The sequence below is a fragment of the Tachyglossus aculeatus genome, chromosome 17 (genome assembly GCF_015852505.1).
Source record: "Tachyglossus aculeatus isolate mTacAcu1 chromosome 17, mTacAcu1.pri, whole genome shotgun sequence".
Classification (NCBI taxonomy): Eukaryota; Metazoa; Chordata; class Mammalia; order Monotremata; family Tachyglossidae; genus Tachyglossus; species Tachyglossus aculeatus.
The window spans coordinates 23528796-23550297 of NC_052082.1; the positions used below are offsets into that span (position 1 = coordinate 23528796).

General features: G+C 41.1%; 1 protein-coding gene across 1 annotated transcript in view; it reads right to left on the reverse strand.

Moving 5' to 3' along the window:
• Positions 1–21502, reverse strand: part of DNAJC3 (DnaJ heat shock protein family (Hsp40) member C3) — a 65679-nt gene that overhangs the window by 37400 nt on the left and 6777 nt on the right. The window contains exons 2-4 of the mRNA XM_038758918.1: positions 14858–14968; positions 7374–7498; positions 6122–6196 (exon numbers count right to left, since the gene is read on the reverse strand). Coding sequence (XP_038614846.1) covers positions 6122–6196; positions 7374–7498; positions 14858–14968 — 311 coding nt within the window. The remainder of the gene's footprint in view (positions 1–6121; positions 6197–7373; positions 7499–14857; positions 14969–21502) is intronic.

Below are 21502 nucleotides of genomic sequence, written 5' to 3' on the forward strand. Positions count from 1 at the left end.
AGAAGATGGCCAAGTATATTTCAGAGATAGCAATTAGTGTGACTTTTGCAGTAAATTAGGGACGATTAAAATTGAGTTCCCCATAATATAGCTGATTACAAAACACAATTTTCCCTTCTGAAACCTCCAAGTTGCATTTCCAGTTGCATTGACACACCTTGGACAAGTAAGTAATTTACCTTCTCTGTGCCTCAGTTCCCTCATCTGTAAACTGGGGATGAAGACTGTGAGCCTCATGTGGGACAAGGACTCTGTCCAACCTGATTTGCTTGTATCCCCAGCGCTCAGAACAGTGCTTGACACATAGTAAGTGCTTAATAAATACCGTCATTATTATTACTACATTTTTATTCCAAAGTATCTTTGGTGGCAAAACTGTGATTCATTAAATCCAAAGACTTCTAAACCTGTTTAGAAATCTGCATTTTTTTGCCAGAATAATGCGGGAGTTCGTAACATCTAAATGTCTTCAGAGATTATGCATTGCGTCAAAAGCAGGCCCAGTACTCTCTTTCTAATATTCCTTCCATCCTACCAGAACTGGACCACATATATCTCCCTTGGTTTTGGCTGATAGTAATGATTAGGAGTTTTCTGGGGTTTCATGATCTGTTGATAAACTTGAAAAACAAAGAGGACAACAGAATTCTCCACGGCATATTAATAATAATAACGATGGTATTTGTTAAGTGCTTACTATGTGAAAGGCACTATATTAAGTGCTGGGGTGGATGCACGCAAACTGGGTTGGACATAATCCCTGTTCCATGTGGGGCTCACAGTCTCACCCTCGGATTCAAGGCTGTCCATCACCTCGCCCTCTCCTACCTCACCTCCCTTCTCTCCTTCTCCAGCCCAGCCCGCACCCTCAGCTCCTCTGCCGCTAATCTCCTCACTGTGCCTCGTTCTCGCCTGTCCCGCCGTCGACCCCCAGCCCATGTCATCCCCCTGGCCTGGAATGCCCTCCCTCCGCACATCCGCCAAGCTAGCTCTCTTCCTCCCTTCAAAGCCCTGCTGAGAGCTCACCTCCTCCAGGAGGCCTTCCCAGACTGTGCCCCCTCCTTCCTCTCCCCCACCTCCCATTCCCCATCCTCCACGCCTTACCTCCTTCCCCTTCCCACAGCACCTGTATATATGTATATATGTTTGTATGTATTTATTACTCTATTTATTTTATTTGTACATATTCTATTTATTTTATTTTGTTAATATGTTTTGTTGTCTGTCTCCCCCTTCTATACTGTGAGCCCGCTGTTGGGTAGAGACCGTCTCTGTATGTTGCCAACTTCTACTTCCCAAGACCTTAGTACAGTGCTCTGCACACAGTAAGCGCTCAATAAATATGACTGAATGAATGAATTTCCCATTTTACAGATGAGGTCACTGAGGCACAGAAGTGAAGTGACTTGTCCAAGGCCACACAGCAAAGTGGTGGAGCCGGGATTAGAACCAATGACTTTTTAACTCCCAGGCCCTATCTGCTACACCATGCTGCTTCTATTACTTATCAGGAAACCCAGGAAATAGAGAGCAATCTTCTACCTGTGGGCCACAATTTTTTTTTCCATTCCATGACCCTATATGTCCCATCAGCACACAACCAAAAAACTAAAAAACAAAGCCATAGTTTGTCTTGCAGCACCAACAACACACAGTCACTGGTAAGCTCTTCAACTCTGGCTTCCCTGGAGCTTGGCATTGAATTTTGAAAGCAAGGAGGTAGGTATTAGAGCAATATACCTTCAAGAAAGGGAAAGTTCAGAACAACAGGAAGATCTGTTGGAGCCAGTACTAACAGCTGAAGAACATAAACGCTCATCTGAACAGCTAAATCCTATAAACATTCATGTTTCATAAAATATGTAGTGGATGAATTGATTTTCAGTGAAGATGCACAGCATGGGACCTGGAATGAGTCTAAAATGGAGTACTGTTTTGTAATTGAGAAAAAAATACCTATTTATATATGGAATACCTAAAAAGCAGTTGAAATTTTTAAATTGACTTAGTATGCTGCCTAGAGTTGGAAAACTGGTATACAGGAGTCTTTGTTCCTGAGAGCAAAGGGACAATATCGCTATTTTATTATTAATAATAATACCAATGATAATAGTGGTATTTCAATATTCCTAAATACAGATGGCAAGAATTTGTAATTATTTAACAGCTTTAATCAATAAGAACCTGAAAGGAATAACTATAACCTTGTATACCAGGGTTCTCAGGAACTGTTTCTGTATAGAAAAGTTTACAGATTCAAACATTTTAAGGCAGAAGATAAATTAGGTGAGGTTGCTAAATTTCATGTAAAAATTCTTCATTTCTAAAAATATTCAATCAGACCTCTTCACTAGCAATCAAGTAATGATTGAATAAGAAATGTGAATAAACAGGAGTGTTCAAAATGCATGAATTAGATATGTCAAGCATCTTCACCTAATTCATTAGATAAGTATTTGACTGGCAACTGCAGTACACAAGATTATAAGACAAAGAAAAACGCAACTCTGGTCAAGGTGAATCAAATACATAAAAGTGAAGTGACACAACCAAAAGTCCAGTCTGAAGCATATGGAACTTGAGAATTGATGGTAGATAGGAGTGCACAGATAAACAATATACTATAACATAATGCCACGGGTTAAATTAAGCTACAGGTACAGGAATGTTCTGAGAATACTCAGATCATTCATTGGAAAAACTATTCTTATCAGGAAGGCTTATAATGTACATACATAATTTGAAAATAAGGTGGAAATTGAACAACACATTGAATTAACATGTTCTTCCTTAGGTAACTGAAAGAGTAATCATGGAAAAGTTGTACTAACTTTAGGCAACTTTTGGAGGTCTTTGAGGAGTGGAGACATGTCTTCTGAGTAATATTACAGGAATATGGTCCAGGTAAAACCACTGAATAAGGGATAGGGATGGGAGAAGGTTGGGGCAGGAAGCTAGAAAGGAAGCTGATGTATTAGTTAACATATGACAAGTGCCTGAACCAGCGTGATGCCAGTTGATGGAGAGGAAGGAACAGATCCTGGAAATGTTGTGGAGAGAGAATCAACAGCATTCGGCAACAACGTGAATATGAGGTTGAAAGAGGGAGGAGTCATGGAAAATGCTAAGGATTGAGAGATGGGAAGGATGTGAACTTATTGAAAAAGTTAGGTGAAGGAATAGATTTGGGAAGGATTAAGATTACAGTTTTGTACGCCTAGAGCTTGACATACCTGTGGAACATCCAAGCAGGCATGTCCTGTAAGCAAGAGGAAATGCTAGATTGCAGAGGAGAGAAGATGGGACAAGCAAAACATATTTGGGAATCATCAGATTAGTTGAAGTTGTGGGAGTGGGTGAGACCTACATGGGAGTAAGTGACCCAGATCCCATAGTTAGGGACTAGGGAGCAGTTCTAAATATTTGATGAAATAGATGGCAAGGTCTTCAAGGGTAAGATATGGGATGGCAGGGAGACAGGGAGTTCAAAGTCAGAAACACTTGGCACAGCAATGGGCATGGAAGTCAATAAGGGTGGAGAAGCACAGTTACTGGACAGAGTTTTAATATGTGAGGGTAAGTTTGGGAATTGAATCAAGCAATGGTATTTGAGTGCTTTCTGAGCCTGATGTCTGGATTTCCACCAGCAGTGCTCCGCTGTACAAGCACATATGAGAATGAAGCCTACTGGGAGGGTGATCCAAAGTTGTGGGCTTGTGAGATGAAATTGGCAGGACAGGGGAGCAAGGGAGTTGAGTTCAGTGAAGAGGGTGGAGTTGAGGGTGTGTTTTTGTGCGTGGAGAGGGGAGGTATGGTAGGAAGACCAAATAGGACTTGATCAAAAGTGGCATAATTGGAGGGATCAAAAGAACAGAGATGTCTGTGAGGAAACAAGGGTTGTATAGCTGGGGGAGGTGAGGGGGAGGGAGTAGGAGTTTGGAGAAACAAAGGCAGGTGAGGATGTGATCAGAGAGTGGGATTTCAAAATTGATAAGGCTAGAGACTGTACAGTGACTAGACAAAGAGACCAAGGGAGTGTTAAAATTGGTGAATAGTTGAGGTGGGGTGGAGAAGGATGTTGGTGGAGTTGAAAAGCGAGAGGAAGTGGAAAGTGAGGAGATTGTGGGGAACATCCACATGGATTTTGAAGTCCCTGAGCCTCAGCAAAGGGACAGATATGAGAAAAACAATGTGAGAAGGATCAAAATGGTTCAGAAAGTTGGAAGTGAGGCCTAGGGGCCCACTTTCCCAGTGAGTTTTGTGAGGTAGGAACAGATGAAGAGGAAAAAAAAGAAAAAATGACTTGTTAAATACTACTTCTACAGTTAGTTAATAAAGTGTGTAGACTCTCCTGCCTAAATATTGAAGAACATAAGTATGGACTGGCTTAAATATAATATTATCTTGCCAAAGGCAACTTCTAGAGATGAACTCAGTAGATGTTTTTTGAAGAGCTTAGCCACACAACAAATGAACTTTCACAATTAAATCAAAGGCAATACTATAGGGGACCATGCTCTATCAATAAAGTCCTGACAAATGACACTTTGACTTGGGTGCTGCACAGTTCTTTTGGGTTTAATTCCATCTATGTCCCACAGGGAATCAGGAGCAGATATCTGAAAATCACATACGGCCCTTCTTACAATGCATTCCTATAAAATACTTTTACCTTCTTCCAGTCCTTTTTCCCTGACCATTGATCAGAATGCTATTTTCTAGATTAAAAAATATCTACTCAGCCCTAAGCTTTTTTAAAAATTAGACGATGCTGACATCTAGTGGACCAATGTTAGTTTAGGTTAGCTAGTACCCAACAATACTTCCTCATGATTTTTAAGCCCACTCAATTCTCCTAAAAGTTGGGGGCAAAGCCCCACCTTTAGGAAAACTCCTACTGTAGCATCAAGGTGTTCAGCATCACGCACATGGGCACAAGCTGATTCCCCTGACACTGAGGTATCCCGTATACAAAATGGCTCACGTTGTCAAATGAACATAACCTAGTTTCAAAATAACACTTGAGCTAAAACATGTGGAGTAAAAACATGTTCTCTGACAGGAATGGCTTGGAAATTGTGTTACTTCTTCCCTACCACACTAGGCGGTTTGTAGCTATGCAGACTACAGGGGTTCCCTGGGCTGACACTGTAGAGCTAGAGAGACCAAAAGCAACCAACACGGTTTTCAGCAGATCACTGAAGAGAGTTTGCAGATAATGGGACATCAAACCCTGGTCGAGTTAAAAATCTATCATGCTGTTGTGATACTCAACTTCCTATAAGTCCGTGAGACCACAACCTACCACGGGAGACCCCTTGAGCTTCTACAGCAGTCTCACCAGTGACCATCTACAAAACCTACTATGTACCAAATGGCATAATGGGCCTAGCAACAGGGAGGTCTGAGAAGACAGTCAGGGCACGAGCACCGAAGCAGGGTACGTAACAGCACAGCTATGCTGAGTTTGTTAGCATGGACTGGAGCGGGACACCAAGCAACTGCTGCATAGGGACCTGGAAAGCAGCACATGCATGCCAGGAGAGGAGAGTAAAGAATAAGATGACTGAGCGAAGCATGACCTCAAATAATGAGAAATTACAGTGGGCTGAGAGGAGTCCTCTGTTGTGGTAAAATGCATTACCGTTCAACATGACTTAAGTTCCCCTCAAATGAATATAATGTAAAACTCATCTCCCTATCATTCCCTTTTCCATCCACCTCCTCCCTTCTATCTCTCTTTCCCCCCGCCATTCCCTACTTCATGAGGCAGAAGTACCTAATCCAGACTATGTGGAATGACCAGGCAACATCTCAGATGAGAAATGATTAATTTGAAGGTTTTGCCACAGACAATATCCTTGAATAACCTTCTCTTGTGGGTTTTAGTAACTTGTTTTTCTAGATGAATCACTCCCAATTTAAACACTTTCTTTGCTTCAACCTGGTTAATTTGTATAAAAAATGGTAAGACGAAAATGTCCTTAGAAATGTCTAGTGACCTTCCGGTGCCAACCACAAAAATGTTTGTTTTATTAAAATGGTTATGTATCAATTATAGGTTATACTCATGCCTGAAAGAGGAAGTTAAAAAACTTCGGATAAATTCAACTTGACTTACCACTTTTTTAAAATCATCTTCTGCTTCATCGAGTTTTCCTTGTTTAAGAAGCAAGTGTCCTCTCTGTAATCTTGCCTGCCAGGAAGCAAAGTTGAGGTACTGTACATTACTAAACTTTCATTAAAGGGCTGAAAGGGGCTCAGTTTGCCCTGAACACATACCACCCTGCTTCTGCCACATAGACTGTAAACTCATTGTGGACAGGGAATGTGTCTGTTTATTGTTATATGGCACTCTCCCAAGTGCTTAGTACAGTGCTCTGCACACAGTAAGCACTCAACAATTATGACTGACTGAATGACTGTCACTAGTAAGGAGTAGATAAATCTCCATTTTCATTTTCTGTTGAAGGTGAGGCCCAGGAAATTGCTTTATTTGTCTGAAATCAATGGAGATTCTGGACCAGTTGTTCTCATGTATGACAACTTGAAAATCCATGTTCCCTATGAAAATAATTTCGGTCATTTATTGTTGGTGGCCGCACTATTTTTTTCATGAATTTTATTACTTGCCTGGTTGTTTTTCAATTGAAACCAAGCTCATCATGAGCAGGAAACAGGTCTACAACTCTGTTGTATTGTACTCTTTCAAGTGCTTGGTACAGTGCTCTGCACACCATAAGCGCTCAATAAATACCACTGAATGACTGATTTCTCATTAGTTACATAATTTCAAATAGATGTGGCCATAGGAAAGCATGATTTTCCCCACAAGATTGTAAGCTCCTTCAGGGCAGGTATCATGTCTATATAGTCTCCCAGGTACTCAATCCATTCTTCTGCACAGAGTAACTGCTTAATAAATACTACCGACAGAAACACTGTCCAGGATTCCAGTTTCATTTCCAATATTTGCAGGGTTCAAGTATCTCAGATAGCTTGGAACATGAATCAGTAGTAATTACTGAGTGCTTACTGTGTGCAGAACACTTGTAGAACATCTACAGAATATGTGGATGTACTTAAGCTAATAGTAACTAGCTATATAGTGACAATAGCAGAGGGAGGAAATTCAGTTGGAGGGTTTGACGGAAAAAATCCTGGATTGCTTTTTGAAACCACAGAAGGGCCTTGCGGAAAATGTTTGTGAGCTACAGCAATGCACTACACTTCCTCTGACATGACAAGCCTTGATAATGCTTAATCCTGGACCAAAGTTCACTATCAATGTGAACAGTTTTATTGATCCGGGGAGTACTAAAAATACATTTTAGGCCCTGTTTTGCCTGAGCCTAAGGCTTAGTGGTACTTACTGAAGTGAAATCCATCTTCAGCTCAATCACTTTACTTAGATCAGGAATTGCTGCTTTCGATTTGCCCATGGCTAGATACACAGTAGCTCTTCGATAATAGGCAATGTAGTTATCAGGATCACCATCTACAATTAAAAGTAAAAGTTATATCAACTCTTTCTACTCCACAATAATCAACTTTAGTGTAGCACAAGCTGAACTTGATTTTTTTTAACATTTTCTTTAAACATCCAAAAAGAGCACTGTGATATGTGAATTGATGGGAAATTTGTCCAGTTCAGGTAACCAAAGCGCATCATACCAGGATCATGGTTTCTAACAGGCCTTCTTTATTAAAACCTGCCATGCCAGGGTGCACCATCCCAGCATAATCAGTTAGACAACTGTATTTATTGAGAACTTATAGCATGCACAGCACTGTACAAAGTGCATGGGAGAGTACAACATAACATTAAACAAGCACATTTCCTGCCCAAAATAAGCGTAGTCTAGAGGAAGACACACACCACTGTAGGAAAGGACTGTGCGTATCATACCTTTAAGAAACCCCCTTAACAAGTTTCCCACAGTCCCCCTTTCAGATCCAGTTCATCTAAGAGCCCTGTATGGTGAAGTGCCTCCTATCTTTAGGTGATTACCTGCGAGGGAGGTCATTCCACATTTTGGGGCTAGACAATTGACCCACCAACCTCCACAAGTCCCTTCCAGAAATGGCAGCAGTTCCCCCCAGAGATGACCAAGCTGGCCTTCCCAAGCAGACTGGATGCACTACCCTTCGGCTACTCAATTTTCTGCAGCTGGTAACAGAAATTGGCTATTTTAAAAGACATCTTTCTAAATTTCCCCTAAGCTATTGATTCAGAAATATAGGACCATGTTAAAAAAAACACAGTAGGTACTCAGTAAATATTACTGATTGATAACCTGCTATAACTATACTGTTCCAATGTCCCACACAACTCAGAAAAATACAATTACAGAAACTGAATTCTTTCCCAAAATTCTCCCATATTATTACAAACATAAAGTGCAGTAATTGCCATTAACACTTTTCTGCCCTATTAAGCTGATTTACTGCCATTCTCCCTAAGTGCATTTCTTACAGTGCTATAGGCACTTCAAGGGATAAAGATTTAATTTCAGTCTCACAGGCAGCCACTTAGAAGTACCGTGGGCTAGTGGAAAGAGAACAGGACTGGAAGTCAGAGAATCTGGGTTCTAATCCCAGTTCCACTTAGCCCACACCAAATAATGAATCAGGAAGCCATAAACTCACTTCATAAAAGTTCCTGGCACCAGGAAGCTTGCCCTGATGATTTTCTAAATGACTTAAATGATTTTCTAAAACTTTCTATCCTGAGGTAGGCAAACTTGTTTTTTGCAGAAGAGAAACCTCTGAGCAGCTGGGTTACCAAGAGCCAACGATACAGTTACAGTTCCAAGTGATAACTGATGCTACATGGAGGGACCCTGGCACCTCATGGGGATGTAATGTGTCATGCAGCACCTTCATTCCTCAATCCCAGAAGTGAAATGCCAGGTGGAACCCGTGGCTCTGTGCTGTCCTGCAACGGACTTTTAGGTGGGCTGCAGTTGTGGTGCTGCGTGCAGTTTTGGCGCTCCGATGGGAGGTGTTTTGGGAGGAGGGAGCCTTCCCGGATCCCGAAACGTTTCTCGACAGCCACACTGAGCTCCAAGGAGGGCCACGTGGTTCTACAGCCATAGCCTGCAGACCCCTAACATATTACAACCCAATTTGTTACCCGAGAATCACATCTAGAATCTCATTCCCTCTCACCAGTGTGGAATACCCAGTTGGAACGAGATCTTGCAAAAACTCTGCATCCGGAAATGGAATTACCACTTGCAAAGGAACAATGGTAAGAAATCAAAGGGAAGTGATCGTCTCTCCTTATTTAAAGTCAATACTTTGTACGGGCATTGAAAGTTTGAAAAACAATGTTATTTGATCAAATGAGTTTATTCTCTACATTTACACTCTTGCTATTTTAATGACTGTTTGTGTCTCATCTTCATCCATTAGACTAAGATCCTTAAGTGCACAGACTACGCCTACTTCTTTGACTATCTCCACCAACAACAAAATGCAGTTAGCTACACACAGCAGATGCTCAATCAATACTGTTGACGATTACTATTTTCTAAAACAAAAACACTTCTCAACCTAAGGTGATCGGGGCAGGTTAGAATTTTCTATACATTTTCTATATAATGTTATTAAAGGACCTCAAAAAGATCAATCAATGGTATTTATTGAATGCTTATTATATGCAAAGCACTGTACTGGACACTTTGGAAAGCATGATAAAAAGGAGTTGGTACACATATTCCCTATCCACAAGAAGCTAACAGTCTAGAGGTGAAGAAAGACATTAACATAAATAAGTGACGGACAGGTACATACGTGCTGGGGGACTGAGAGTGGGGTGAATATCAAGTGCTTTTAGGGCACAGATCTAAATGCATGGGTGATAGAGAAGAAAGAGATAGTACGGGAAAAGAAGATTTCAAACAAACACAAAGAAGGCTATTCAAAAACAACAAAATACATAGTCTTAACTTTCAAAAGACATAAATCACTACTTGCCCTGAGCAAGTGGCAATTTAAAAGACTGGATTAACAGAGACAACACAAACCTTTATTCAACAAAATGCTAAAGGTGCTCCACTTGGTCATAGCATATCCACAATCTACCCAACTATCTGAGATCTACCATTCATTCATTCAATCATATTTATTGAGTGCTACTGTGTGCAGAGCACTGTACTAAGCGCTTGGGAAGTACAAGTTGGTAACATACAGAGACGGTCCCTACCCAACAGCGGGCTCACAGTCTAGAAGGGGGAGACAGACAACAAACAAAACATATCGACAAAATAAAATAAATGGAATAAATATGTACAAATAAAATAATTAGAGTAATAAATGCATACAAACATATATACATATATACAGGTGCTGTGGGGAGGGGAAAGAGGTAAGGCCGGGGGGATGGAGAGGGACCCTGTTACCATTATTGGATACCTTCCTTTCAAAGGGACGCAATGTCAGCAAATTCCTAAAGAACTCAAAAATGAAAAAGAGTCATAAAGCCTTCTGGAAATCCAAAAATACATCACAGGTCAGTAGAGGGTTCATGCTCTCCTCTCTCTAGATTGTAAGCTTGTTGTGGGCAAGGAATGTACTTACCAATTCTGTTATACTGTACTCACCCAAGCGCTTAGTACAGTGCTGTGCACACAGTAAGCACTCAATAAATTCAACTGATTGATGGCAATGACAACAGCCTGTGAGGAACCACTACATAGATGCTGGGTACGATTGTAATGTCTTTCTCTTACTTGGGAACAGGTGTCAATACCATCAGAATAAATAGAATTATAGCTATATACACATCATCAATAAAATGAATGGAGTAAAAAATATGTAAAAATATGTGGGGAGGGGAAGGGGATAAAGTGGGGAGGCGATAGGGAAGGGAGGAAGAGGAAAGGAAAAAGGGGGGCTCAGTCTGGGAAGGCCTCCTGGAGGAGGTGAGCTCTCAGTAGGGCTTTGAAGGGAGTCTAAAACTTCAGATATCCACGCATGCATCTGCTCGCCATTTGGATGCACATTTCAGCACTGACCCTGAGGCCCCAAGACCAAATTTCTCCTTACACCAATAGTGGGTATGGAGAACATACTCCTTGTTGGGCCTTGTCTACCCAGACCAACCTCCCATTCCACATACGCACAGACTGAATTAACTACAACAGTTCCTTAGCATTCCCAGATGCTTTGCAAGAAGTTTGGCCTTTTTGTGCCGTTGGCTGGATCCATAATCCCAGTTGGGACCACAGACTAAAGCTACCCCTAGCCCTGCTGTCTCTGCAGTGGCCAGCAGTCACACCCCACCTCTTCAGTGGCTGGCCACCTGCCCCTTACCTTCCCCTGTTATTCATTCATTTAATCGTACTTATTGAGTGCTTACTGTGTGCACAGCCCTGTACTAAGCACTTGGGAGAGTACAATATAACAATAAACAGACACCTTCCCTGCCCACAACGAGTTTACAGCCTAGAGTTTCAAAGTGCCAACATTGTGAAATAAGCATCAAATTTCTTGTACGTTAACTGCAGCTCCTGTTGGGATCAGATGGTATTCACGGTTACAACTCATTCCCAGGGGTTTCGCCAATAATATACCATGAGTACTGATAGATTTCTGTACTTGGATGTCCTGAGTACTGATAGATTTCTGTACTTGGATGTCCTATAAGGACAGGACTATAGAGAAAAAACAAACTTGAATCATGAAAATTAGGGCCTACAAATCTGTAGCTGTACACCTGGGTAAAAGTTTTTCCTGATGATGCATTTTGATTAGGCAATTTATGTTTAGTGCTCATCCCTGAAACAGATGTAGCTTTTTCAGAAGCCATGAATATTTGGAAACTGACACCTGCTGCCTGTGTTTTTTTTAAAAAAACTGCACCACTTCCAACTGATCGGGGACCTCTTACAATTATTTGATTCCAAACTTGAAGATTCTTTCAAAATGCTGCGCTCCAGGAAGGTAAGTGAAAATCAATTCATTGGAATAATTGAGCATATATTACATAGTAATAATTATTAAATAATAAGGTATTTGTTAAGTGCTACCATGCAGCAGACACTGCTCTAAGTGCTTGGATGGATACAAGCAAATTGATTTGGACACAGTCCCTGTCCCACATAATAATAATGATGATGGCATTTGTTAAGCACTTACTATGTGCAAAGCACTGTTCTAAGCGCTGATGGGACTCAAAATCTCAACTCTCATGTTACAGATGAGGTAACTGAGGCACAGAGAAATTAAGTAACTTGCCCAAGGTCACGCAGCAGACAAGTGGCAGAAACGGAATTAGAACCCAGGTCCTTCTGACTCCCAGGGCCATGCTGCTCTATCCACTAGCCAATGCTGCTTAATCTGTATAACTGTAGCTGATTTGCGGTAAGAAACATTACGGCACACCTACACCTGGATTACACTCCTGGTTACATAATTTTAGAAGGGAGATGATAAAGCTTGATCTGGCTCCAAGAAAGGGAACAAGATGATCGGGGACAAGGAATCTTTCATACGAAGATTCTGAAAAGATTAAGCCTCTTCAGCCTGGAAAGACTAACTAGGGGAGAGGCAAGGGGGAGACAGCTTAAGATCATGGTCAAAGTGTATAAATTCCCCCAACAAAAGAATAAGGAAGCACTACTGAAACTTGAAAGATGATAGACTTAAAACCAACAAAAGAAAGTACTTACCGACACAGCTGTTGGGAAATGGGATTTTTTTTTTTAATCACAAGACATTGCGCAGGCAAGATTCTTAAGGGGTTTGAATAAATTCATGGACGGTCTATTAGTTACTGGAATAAAACTTCGGGATGTGGAGGAAAATGTTGGTGGGGAGGAGTAGGAAAATGGTACATCACATTCATTTTTGTAAATGTAAATGCAGAACATACCATTGGAGTTCCAAAACCAAAAAAAATGAATGTTTCATAATGAAAAATACCTGGCTGAGATTAAAAAAGTAAACTGTCAAACACTTTCTACTGCAATCTGATCATTAAAATGGCTTATTTCCCTAGCTTCCAGAATATGAGATCAACTGCCTAGTCAAGAAAAAATGGGTAAAGTACAACTAGAAAATTATTTAATATGAATAAATCACATTTTATATAAAATATATTAAATTAAATTTCCCCTGTTAGGTTCCAATCAGAAGGTGGGAATGCATAGAAAGAAAGGATACCTAATTTCTGAAAAGAGTACAATCCCTCTCGTTGTAGGCAGGGAACACTGTACTCTCCCAAAGCTTAGTATCAGGCTCTGCATACAATAGTGCACAATAAATACAATTGATTCATTGATCCTGGTAAATGTAACCCCTGTATTGGAAGCAGGACCAAGCCTCCACGCTTAGCTGCTGGAAAAAAAAAAAAAAAAAAAAAAAAAAAAAAAAAAAAAAAAGAAGCTCCAACATAACTGTGGTTTATGGGGAAGAAAAAAAAAACCAGCAGCAGCTCACATGGTTTTTTTGTTTTGCATCTTGACCTGCACTTATTTGCAAGTTATTCTATTCATTCAATCGTATTTATTGAGCGCTTACTGTGTGCAGAGCACTGTACTAAGTGCTGGGAAACACAAGTTGGCAACATATAGAATAGAGACGGTCCCTACCCAACAACAGGCTCACAGTCTAGAAGGGGGAGACGGACAATAAAACAAAACATGTGGACAGGTGTCAAGTCATCAGAATAAACAGAGATAAAGCTAGATGCACATCATTAACAAAATAAATAGAATAGTAAATATGTACAAGTAAAATAGAGTAATAAATCTGTACAAACATAGTGTTACATTTCAGATGATATCTCACCAATGCTAAACAACTATAATACTACCTAAAATACAGATTAATTATGGCAGTAAACCTATCTCTACAGGATCGCTTTGAAATAAAGTTCATGCCACTTTAACATGTCTTTGCCTGGCCAGATATTTCAAGGATCTAGGACATTTGGTTATTCTGAAGACTAATGTAGCTATACCCTAGGCTCTGGGGGTGCATTTTTATTACATCTAAAAACCTGGTATTAGTATGGATATCTTAGGTCCTTGAAAACATTTCTGATGATAGGCCTAAGACCAGGGGAGCTAGAATGGGTTGAGGAGCCATTGAAAAACTTCACTCTAAATCTACAACTGGTGCATCAAAACAAGACATCAGCAAATATTGGAGAGGGAGGTATATTTCAACGTTTTCTATTCATAAAAATTACATTTCTATAGCTATAGCATACAACTGTAATATTCATTCATTCATTCAATCGTATTTATTGAGCGCTTACTGTGTGCAGAGCACTGTACTAAGCATTTGGGAAGTACAAGTTGGTAACATATAGAGACGGTCCCTACCCAACAGTGGGCTCACAGTCTAGAAGGGGGAGACAGAGAACAAAACAAAACATATTAACAAAATAAAATAGAATATGTACAAATAAAATAAATGGAGTAATAAAAACACACAAACATATATACATATATACAGGTGCTGTGGGGAGGGGGAGGAGGGGGGCTCAGTCTGGGAAGGCCTCCTGGAGGAGGTGAGCTCTCAGTAGGGCTTTGAAGGGAGGAAGAGAGCTAGCTTGATGGATGTGTGGAGGGAGGGCATTCCAGGCCAGGAGGATGGGTGGGCTGGGGGTTGATGGCGGGACAGGCGAGAACGAGGTATGGTGAGGAGATCAGAGGCAGAGGAGCGGAGGGTGCGGGCTGGGCTGGAGAAGGACAGAAGGGAGGTGAGGTAGGAGAGGGCGAGGTGATGGACAGCCTTGAAGCCAAGGATGAAGAGTTTTTGCCTGATGCGTAGGTTGACTGGTAGCCACTGGAGACAATACGTAGTTAACGACTCACGTTTTGGTTGTTTGTGTATTACCTACCTACAGCAGCATGAAACTGAGATAAGGCATCAGCTAGCTGTCCAGCTGCCAATAATTTCTTCCCCATTTCAAGATGCTTTTCTACATCTGCATTTATTCCACATTCAGCACCTTAAAAAAAAAAAAAGAGAAATTTAAATGTGATTCTAGAAAAGATCGTTTAGACAGGAACTGTTAGCAGAAAGCTAATGGGTTAATTCTCTGGGAAGCAAGTCTTGACTTTGCATGGAAAACAAGTACCAAGCATACTTTAAAATTGTTATTATTATTAATTTTAATGATATTTTCAAAGTGCTATGTGTCAAGCAATGTACTAAGCACTGGGGTAGATAGAAGTTGGACGCCAGTCAATCAACTGTATTTATTGAGAGCTTATTATGCACACAGCACTATACCAAGCACTTGGAAGAGTACAATATAACAGAGTTTGTAGAGACGTTCCCTGACCATTGTGAGCTTACAGCCTAGAGAGGTCCCGCATGGGGCTCATAATCTTCATCCCTATTTTACAGATGAGGTAACTGAGGCACAGAGAGGTTAAATGACTTGTCCAGGATTACACGGCAGACAGGTAGCATAGCCAGTATGGGAAACCAGAGTCTCTGATTTCCAGGCCTGTGCTCTGCCCACTAGGCCATGCTGCTTTCCTAAAGGCCATTTTTATCCACCTAAGAGAATCACCACATCAGGGGCAGAAATTTACAGAGCAGACACAGCTCAGCCACACTTGACACCCATCCACATGTTCTGTTTTGTTGTCTGTCTCTCCCTTCTAGACTGTGAGCCCACTGTTGGGTACGGACCGTCTCTATATGTTGCCAACTTGTACTTCCCAAGCATTTAGTACAGTGCTCTGCACACAGTGAGCGCTCAATAAATTTGACAATGAATGAATGAATAAGGATGCTGAAATCAATCAATCAATTGTATTTATTGAGCGCTTACTGTGTGCAGAGCACTGAACTTAAGCTTAAAAAAAATTTTCTCACAGAAATAAAAGTATAAATTCCCACCACGACAATGCATGAAGCATCCTTGAAAACCTGGGTATATCATCTACAGCTATATTCTTGGGCACATTTTCCTATCAACTTACATGGTATAAATAGGAATCTTTTCCAAAACCTCTGGAAAAGTATGGAATTTCTTTATGTACCACAATCTGTTTCACAAGTATCACTAAACTGTTCACTAAACTCAATAAACTTTGTTAAAGTAATTCAACACATAATATCCCTACCCAGATACTTTTGAAACAGAAACATGTTTATATATTTATTTTAGGTCCTCCTCATTTTAACAGAATTATTGTGGCACCCTAATTGCAAATTTCCATGTCGGCAACCTGCATGTGGCTATCTACATTTCCTAGGTGTATACCTGGGTCAGATATATTTTCTTATCAAGCTAACAGCATATGTTTCACAACATATTTGGAGGCGGGGGGAAGATGGGGAGTTTGGGCCCCTCAATTTTATGTCTAATCTGTAAACTCACTGATATGCACGGAACTTGTCTACTAAATCTGTTCTACTACACTCTCCCAAGCTCTTACTTCAGTGTTCTGAACACGGTGAGCACTCATATAGGATTGACTATGTCATGCCCCTCAAATAAAGTTTAAACGGATATCCAATCATCTTCCTCCATCAGCAATAAATCCTCATCTTGCACTACTTTGTGGAGTGATCTGCCCTCAGAATGAAGTTAAAGGCACTATACAATTTGTAATACTGAATTTATACTGAAAAGGGCAGACCTCAGCAGGAAAGTCAAATACTTTTCATTTGCGATATTAACTATTAAAAAAATTACTAATTTTTCCTTTGAATTTAACAAACATCAATACTCTCATGCCTGTCAATTCTCCTCATCCTTTATTTGGAGGTACATTTATATACAGTACTGATGGTCTTTAGCTGATTCTTCATGAGCCTGATCAACAAAGAGGAGAAAATGACCTTTTTTGGCAGCACTGTAATTTTTATTCAGTAACATTCCCCAAAACTTCTCACTTGGAAATGTATGCAAACTTGTGAAAATTTCATTTCCCAACTCCCCACTAGCTTTGACTAGGTAAACCAGGCTCTGTTCTGGGCTCCCTACCTTTCCTTCTAATTTTCTATTCTCTCTCAAGAACTCGAGTGATGGCATCTACCATTTCAATGTGATGACTATCCCTCCAGCCCTGACCTCTTACCCACAATCTCCTATTTCTCCCTCCTTGCAGGATACTTCTATTGGGATGGCTGCCAGCAACCAAAAACTGAATGCATCAAAATGGGACCCTCATCTTCCCTCCTAAGCCTTTTTCTCTAAATGGAAAACAGCTGGGGAAATAAGGTGCATTCTTTTGCAACACCCATCTGCCTGGATCCAACGCGACAAATACTGGAAGGGACGGTTTGTGCCCGTGTGCAGCATCAGATACAGGAGGTAACTACTATTGTGTGATGTTTCCAGAAATGAGGTCTTCCAGGCATACACCTCCCATGTTACTACAGAAATGACAAAAGCCGTCCTTCATATTTGAAAGCGTTTACTAGTGTAACTATGAACTGTGTATGGGAGTAGGATAGACAAGAAATTCCAAATTAATAATCCCTTATACCTCTTCAAATTATAAACATTGAACAAGTATTAGTATTATGTGGCTCATTTGTAGCTGTACCGCATTTGGAGCTGTTTTTAAAATTATAACAATAATAACAACAACAATAAGTGGTATTAAGTTTTTACTATGACATTAAGCACTACGGTAGATACACAGTCCCTTGTCCCACATGGAGCTCTCAAACTAAGTAGATACTGAATCCCCATTTTAGAGATGAGCAAACTGAGATGCAAAGAAGCTAAGTCACACAGAAGGCAAGTGGCAGATCTGAGATTAGAACCCAGGTCTTTCAATTTCCAGGTCCATGCTCTTTCTACTACATGACACTGCTTTCAACTCAAAAACAATCAAGCCATTCCGAATTTCTGAATTTAAGTTGGTCCATCAACTGCTGTTGCTTCACAAAAGACACTCTGTCATACTGTTGAAGGTTCTGTGTGCTTTATTGTGTCTTTGAAGCATTTCTCTTGCCCACCCTTACAATTTTCTTTAAATGAACAAACAGCAGCTGCTTGGGTACCCTACTTCCAGCATATGTCTCACTATGTTGCAATGTGCATAAATCCAACCCTGGAAGAAAATCTGAGAGCAAAGATTTCAATTAGCATGAGTCTGCTCCTTGGGTCTGTTCTCTGATTCCTACTGAAAAGCACAGTCAGGTGGAAGGAACTGTCAGGGGACTCTACTACCCCGGCAGTTTGGACAAACTACCATCTTAGGTTGGTAAGAATCTCTAGGGAAGAGCCTGATAAAAGCTCTGATTTAAAGGTGAATTCTACCTTTCGGCAACTTCTACTTTTAATGATGTTTTTTGCAATATCGTTCCACCCTCCAATTTTATCCTTGCCTTTTGGAAATGAGTTAGGTTTTCCTTGCCAGGAGACTTTGGCTTCCCAATCACTGCCTGATATACGAATAACAGTACACACCTGGCAGAACTGAAATCAATTCCAAAGGAAGACAAGAAAAGATACAATGAATATCTGACAGTTAAGCATCCTTCCACATATATCCTATATATATATATATAAAAGCATCCTTCCAGCTCTTAGAACAGTGTTTGGCACGTAGTAAGTGCTTAACAAATGCCATCATCATCACCATATAAATGAAGTTAATATGTGAAAGGTGGATAAGTACTGAAAATGTTTTGTTTTGTTCTCTGTCTCCCCGTTCTAGATGGTGAGCCCACTGTTGGGTAGGGACCGTCTCTATATGTTGCCAACTTGTACTTCCCAAGCACTTAGTACAGTGCTCTGCACACAGTAAGCGCTCAATAAATACAATTGAATGAATAAATGAATGAATGACCACCTTTTGAAGTCCCACGAATGGCCACTTCCCAGCTTCAGCTCAACTCTTAGTCTAGCCACTAAGAGTGTGAGAAGGTGTGCATGAGTGTGAAGAGGTGAGGGTGAAGAGATGTGCTTTGAAAAAAAGAACAAATCAATACTGTGATCTTCTTGGAAAAAATATTGGTGTGCTCCTTGACTCTCTTCCTTCTAGACTGTAAGCTCACTGTGGGCAGGGAAGGCATCTATCAATTCTGTTATATTGTATTCACCCAAAGGCTTGGTACAATGCTCTACACGCAGTTTGCACTCCTTAAGTACGATTGATTGACAGTTGGCTAGTGTAACTCATTTTGGGTAAATTTCTGAGTGCCATAAGATCCAAAACCCAGTGTTGGGGTGACATACCACACTATTTGTGATTCAGTTTGCAAATCTGCTTGTTTCAGGAGACCCAAACTCCAACCAATTTTATGGTTCATGGCGACCAAACAAGAAATCCAGCAGAAGTAGGGGAACTTCCCATTAACAGATTGGCTGAATCCAGTGTTTTACAGGAACATTAGTTGGCTCAAACCACCCCTTCCATGAACAGTACAGTGTGCCAGACTAGTTGCTATGTTCGGAGATTAATCCTTATAAAAAGAGGCTACATAAATATTTCAGAGTCCATGGGCATGTCCTCAAACCTCAGTAGGGAGCAGGCACAGTGAGCTTGTGGGTAGTGCCAGACCTCCACAAGCACCAAGCTTATTGCCAGGGCTAGAGGATATTGGAAATTTCCTATTGGAAATGATGGGCAAGTCACAATCAATCAATGAGTTGTATTTACTGAGCTCTTTTGGAGTGCAGAGCACTGCACTAAGTGTTTGGGAGAGTACAATGTAACAGAGTTGCTGGACATGTTCCCTGCACACAGCGAGCCTTCAGTCTAGACGGGGATCCAGATTGAGGTCACGAAGGCTTCAGGAGTCAGACCCTGGCCACAGGAATCCACGCTGGTGCTAGTAGATTGGGCCATACCATGCATGTTCTCTGGTCCCTGACAGTCAGGCGTGGAGGGCAAGAGTAGGTGGGCAAAGATATGGCACACTGAGATCCGTGAGCAAAGTACTTTACGTCCTAAATCCACTGCAGCCAAAGTGATCAGGGCTGAGTGCTGCTGTCATGCTGGACTGCTATAATGTGGTCAGCAGGTGCACTTCTGTACCAGCAAGCATGAAAGAGGCCCTCCCCAATGGCCCCCGGGGCCCGCGTCCAAACCTAATGGCCCCTTGGCCTGGAGCCCTGGTCGCCCTCCCTAAAGGTGGAGGGCTGCTCGGGAGATGATACTGCCAAGAAGGGGGTAGAGGCTTCAGGCTGTAGAAAGCACTGGAGTAGATACAAGCTAAGTAGTCCTATATGGGGCTCACAGTCTTCTTCCCCATTTTACAGGTGAAGTAACTGAGGCAGAGAATGTGACTTGCCCCAGGTCACATCGCAGACAAGTGACAGAGATGGGATTCGAATCAAATTTCCAGACGGTTTCTAGTTTACATATGAAGTAGCTCGCAATGTCATTTGGCAGTAGGGGCAGTGGGGACTTCAGCAGAGTTAAAGGTCTGGAAAAGTTTGTGAGGGTTGTGAGCAAGGAAGTCAATGATAGAGGAACAGAAAACTTGAATGCCAAAAGGGACAAAGTTATTTTCAGGTCCTTTTAAGGCAATAGTATTATTTTTTAAATTGTTTTCAACATGCGTTCAACTTGGCTTCTATTTCAGCTTTGAAAGATTTGTCCTGAAATGATACTGACGAGCTTCAATTCTTGTCAACCTAGTTACATGATTTTCTCAGTTATTCCAAAGGGAACCATAAACGAGCTTTGCAAGCAGTTCACAAGCTCTCCAGCCTACAAAATGGACTCAAAATGTACCCTTGCTTTCCTTTTTGGCATCAATTTTGCTCTGACACAATAAAATTTACAGTGTGCCATTCCTAGAGTATGCAGCGTCTACCCAAGTTATACACATATATTTAAATATAAAATTGTCCTTCCTATGCAACCATATCACTGACAGAAGTTTTTTGTTGTCTATCTCCCCCTTCCAGACTGTGAGCCCGCTGCTGGGTAGGGACTGTCTCTATACGTTGCCAACTTGTACTTCCCAAGTGCTTAGTACAGTGCTCTGCACACAGTAAGCACTCAATAAATACGATTGAATGAATGAACTACAAGTGCTTGAGTGACTGAAAAGGCCAAGAGAGGACCCCAAGTCCCAGCTCCACTTAGCACACAAGTCCTAGAGCCAGGCCGACGGAGGCAAACCTGACCCTGAGTTTTGTGTGACCATAATCCGTACACTATATAACTACAAACAGTTTCCTGTGGGTTCGAAAAGTCCCTCCCACCCACCTCCCTCCTGATGTCAGCCTACTGCCTGCCTAAGCATAGAGGATACTTGCTGCTTCTTTCATTATGAACTCTGTAAATAAATATCACGGGGCAAATAGCCAGCCCTGCATTACATCTTTTATCCCCTATTGTACTCTTGTCCACTGCTTAGTACAATGTCCTGCACATAGTAAGTAGGCAGGTATTCAATAAATACCAGTGAATGATCCCATACAATCATGAAAGAGGAAATCAAAATAATGTTAAGCCTCCTATCACCAAAACATTAGCTAGCAAAGCCAAAGTTGTTCGGCACCTGCTGATATGAAAGCTTTATATGCTTTCTAGTGGGACTTGGTGGATGACTT